The sequence below is a fragment of the Bos indicus x Bos taurus genome, chromosome 7 (genome assembly GCF_003369695.1).
Source record: "Bos indicus x Bos taurus breed Angus x Brahman F1 hybrid chromosome 7, Bos_hybrid_MaternalHap_v2.0, whole genome shotgun sequence".
Taxonomy (NCBI): Eukaryota; Metazoa; Chordata; class Mammalia; order Artiodactyla; family Bovidae; genus Bos; species Bos indicus x Bos taurus.
The window spans coordinates 96,828,378-96,832,908 of NC_040082.1; the positions used below are offsets into that span (position 1 = coordinate 96,828,378).

Consider the following 4,531-nt stretch of genomic DNA (forward strand, 5'->3'; position numbering starts at 1 on the left):
TCTCCATGGAAGATGGATGACATAAAACCAAGTAAATATGGAAAAATCGTTAAAGATAATTTGCATAGAAATGCTATCTCTGAACATTTCATTTTAATTTAGGATCCAATTAACATGATTCTAGATCTTTAGGACTAAGATGCACATCAAGGAAACTTCTTGTACTGCATTTGGATTAGATACAGTACATTTGAGTGTTTCTTAGTGTTCTTTAATCAGATTTTTTTTAAAAGAGAGAAAAGAATACTTTCAATTTCATACACTTCCTTCAAAATCAGGGGACAAATATGTTGCTGTGTTCATTAAGTTCTGATCTCAAATTGTCATTACTTCTCTCAAATTCTTTGGCCTCATACTTTTAAAGTAGGTGTACAAAAACACTGGTCAGTACTTTGAGCATCAGTAAAGATGTGTTCCGGCTTTATCATACTATCCATGGAGTTCTCATAGAAAGCATACTGGAATGGGTTTCACTTCCTTCTCCAATGGACCACATTTTCTCAGAACTCTTCATCATGACCCATCCATCTTGGGTGGCCCTGCACGGCATGGCTTATAGTTTCATTGACTTCTGCAAGCCCCTTCACCACAACACAGCTGTGATCCTTCAAAGATTGGATGCTTTTGAATTTTGGTGCTGGAGGAGACTCTTGAGAGTCCCTTGGACTGCAAGGTGATCAAACCAGTCCATCCTAAAGGAAATCAACCCTGAATATCCATTGGAAGGACTGATGTTGAAGCTGAAGCTCCAGTATTTTGGCCTCTTAATGCAAAGAGCTAACCTATTGGAAAAGACCCTGACACTGGGAAAGATTGAGGGCAGCAGGAGAAGCAGGCAGCAGAGGATGAGATGGTTAGATAGCATCATTGACTCAATGGACATGATTTTGAGCAAATTACAGGAGATAGTGGAGGACAGAGGGGCCTGGCATGCTACAGTCCATGGGGTTGCAAAGAGTTGGACATTATTTAGCAACTGAACAACAATAACAAAATATGTGTTCACAGCTAAGAAGTATTTCTGAAGACCATGGGATGTATGGTCTTCAAGCCTAAACATTTTATTTGTGACCCACTTAAATCCAAAGCATAGACATTTATCTGGGTCCCTCTACAATTGATTTGTTTATTGAATATTCTCTTCTTTTTCAAAAGGTGTTTCATCAACATGGAACCACATAATCTAACAAGTGTCTCAGAATTCCTCCTCCTGGGCCTCTCAGATGATCCAGAACTTCAGCTCCTCCTCTTTGGGCTCTTCCTGTCCATGTACCTGGTCACCATCCTTGGGAACCTGCTCATCATCCTGGCTGTCACCTCTGATTCCCACCTCCACTCCCCCATGTACTTCTTCCTTTCTAACCTATCATTGACTGATGTCAGTTTCACCACCACCACCATCCCTAAGATGCTAGTGAATCTCCAGACACACATCAAATCCATCACCTATGCAGGGTGCCTATCTCAGGTGACCTTCTTTTCTCTTTTTGTATGTTTGGAGAGTCTCCTTCTGACAGTGATGGCCTATGACCGGTTGGTGGCCATTTGTCACCCCCTACACTATCTGGTCATCATGAACCCCCTCCTCTGTGGCTTGTTTGTCCTGGTGTCATTTTCCATCAGCCTTTTGACCTCCCTGTTGCACTATTTGGTAATGTCACAGCTTACCTTCTGTCCAGAAGTGGAAATCCCTCATTTCTTTTGTGACCTTTCTCAACTCCTCAACCTTGCCTGTTCTGACACCTCCACCAATAACATATTAATCTACTTCATTGGTACAATCTTTGGTGGAATTCCACTCTCAGGAATCCTTTACTCATATACTCAAATTATGTCCTCCATTCTGAGAATCTCATCATTAGGTGGGAGGTATAAAGCCTTCTCCACCTGTGGCTCTCACCTGGTAGTTGTTTGCTTATTTTATGGAACAGGTCTTGGTGTGTATCTCAGCTCAGCTGCCTCATCTTCCCCCAGGAAGGGCGCAGTGGCCTCAGTGATGTACACTGTGGTCACCCCTATGCTGAACCCCTTCATCTACAGCTTGAGGAATAAGGACATCAAGAGTGCCCTCTGGAGGATTATCAGCAGAATAGCCTAAGGTCAACATCCATGTTATCTTCTTTCTATTTATTTTCTTTTTTTTAATTTTATTTTATTTTTAAAGTTTACAATATTGTATTAGTTTTGCCAAATATCGAAATGAATCCACCACAGGTATACCTGTGTTCCCCATCCTGAACCCCCCTCCCTCCTCCCTCCCCATACCCTCCCTCTGGATCGTCCCAGTGCACCAGCCCCAAGCATCCAGTATCGTGCATCGAACCTGGACTGGCGACTCGTTTCATACATGATATTATACATGTTTCAATGTCATTCTCCAAAATCTCCCCACACTCTCCCTCTCCCACAGAGTCCATAAGACTGATCTATACATCAGTGTCTCTTTTGCTGTCTCGTACACAGGGTTATTGTTACCATCTTTCTAAATTCCATATATATGCATTAGTATACTGTATTGGTGTTTTTCTTTCTGGCTTACTTCACTCTGTATAATAGGTTCCAATTTCATCCACCTCATTAGAACGGATTCAAATGTATTCTTTTTAATGGCTGAGTAATACTCCATTGTGTATATGTACCATAGCTTTCTTATCCATTCATCTGCTGATGGGCATCTAGGTTGCTTTCGTGTCCTGGCTATTATAAACAGGGCTGTGATGAACATTGGGGTACACGTGTCTCTTTCCCTTCTGGTTTCCTCAGTGTGTATGCCCAGCAGTGGGATTGCTGGATCATAAGGCAGTTCTATTTATTTCCATTCATAGGACTAGAAAAGGCAGCAAGGTCAATCATGTGCAAGAAGAAATTCTGATCTTCAGTCCCACAGCATATCTATGTCTTTCTGGATCTGCTTCCTGTTTACACATTTTTTTCCTCCAGTTCAGTTCAGAAACTCAGTCATGTCTGACTCTTTGTGACCCATGGATGGCAGAACACTAGGCTTCCCTGTCCATCACCAACTCCTGGAGCTTACTCAAACTCATGTCCATCAAGACGGTGATGCCATCCAACCATCTCATCCTCTGTCATCCCCTTCTCCTCCTGCCTTCAATCTTTCCCAGCGTCAGGGTATTTTCCAATGAGTCAGTTCTTCACATCAGGTGGCCAAAGTATTGGAGTTTTAGCTTCAGCATCAGTCCTTCCAATGAATATTCAGGACTGATTTCCTTTAGGATGGACTGGTTGGATCTCTTTTCAGTCCAAGGGACGCTCAAGAGTCTCCTCCAACACCACAGTTCAAAAACATCAATTCTTCGGCGCTCAGCTTTCTTTATACTCCAACTCTCACATACATACATGACTACTGGAAAACAATAGATTTGACCAGATGGACATTTTTTGGCAAAGTAATGTCTCTGCTTTTTAATATGCTGTCTAGCTTGGTCATAGCTTTTCTTCCAAGGAGCAAGTGTCTTTTAATTTCATGGCTGCAGTCATCATCTGAAGTGATTTTGGAGCCCCCAAAAAAAAAATTTCTCACTGTTTCCATTGTTTCCCCATCTGCTGGCCATGAAGTGATGGGACCAGATGCAATGATCTTCATTTTCTGAATATTGAGTTTTACGCCAACTTTTTCACTCTCCTCTTTCACTTTCATCAAGAGGCTCTTTAGTTCCTCTTGCTCTCTGCCATAAGGGTGGTGTCACTTGCATATCTGAGGTTATGGATATTTCTCCTGGCAATCTTGATTCCAGATTTCTCCTCTTAGAATAAGTTTAATGTAATTGAGAGCTTATTTGGACACCTCTATGAGTCATATCCCTTCCAGGATTTTGCATACACAGCAGTATATTCTTTTCACTTTCATCATGTACTACTCAAGACTCTTCATAATGGGTAGTCTTGTCTCTATCATTGCAAAATAATCATAGCTCCCTCTTTCTTGGGAGGGAGAAGTTTACTACTTATGTACTTTTTCTATGATTTTCCCCTATGTATTAGGTGAATCTAAACTCTAACTTGCTTCCCAAGTGGTGCCAGTGGTAAAGAACCCACCTGCCAATGCAGGACATAAGAGACATGGGTTCGATCCCTGGTCAGGAAGATCTCCAGAAGGAGGGCATGGCAACCCACTCCAGTATTCTTGCCTGGAGAATCCCCATGGATGGAGGAGCCTGGCGGGCTATAGTTCATAGTGCTGTAAAGAGTCAGACATGACTGAAGCGACTTAGCATACATGCATACAAACCCTAACTTAATGACCAAGGCATTTAATATATTTTTGCTCCTTAAGGATTTTTGAGCAAATGGGATGCCTATTTCACTTCATTTCCAAGCCAGAGTATTTTGACATTGAAACAGGACACAGTTAACATTAAGTTTGAATAAACATTTATCAACTGGAATTTTCCTAGGAAAACAGGGATGCGTGTTTCCCAAGATAGGAGAGAACCTATCAGAGTAAAATTGATTCCCAGTTTTTCTAATAACTCTCCTTCCCATTCCATCTAACTTTGCCCCAGTCATATTA

General features: G+C 41.7%; 1 protein-coding gene across 1 annotated transcript; it reads left to right on the top strand.

Annotated features, from left to right (window-relative positions):
* The first annotated feature begins 1,168 nt into the window (after nt 1–1,168).
* LOC113895960 (olfactory receptor 18-like) lies at nt 1,169–2,098 on the top strand. Its single transcript, XM_027547833.1, has one exon. It carries the CDS (start codon nt 1,169–1,171, stop codon nt 2,096–2,098), a length of 930 nt encoding a protein of 309 aa, XP_027403634.1.
* The last annotated feature ends 2,433 nt before the right edge of the window (nt 2,099–4,531 follow it).

Coding starts and splice junctions, on each gene's coding strand:
- LOC113895960 (XM_027547833.1), top strand. CDS start 1,169: ATGGAACCACATAATCTAACAAGTGTCTCAGAATTCCTCCTCCTGGGC.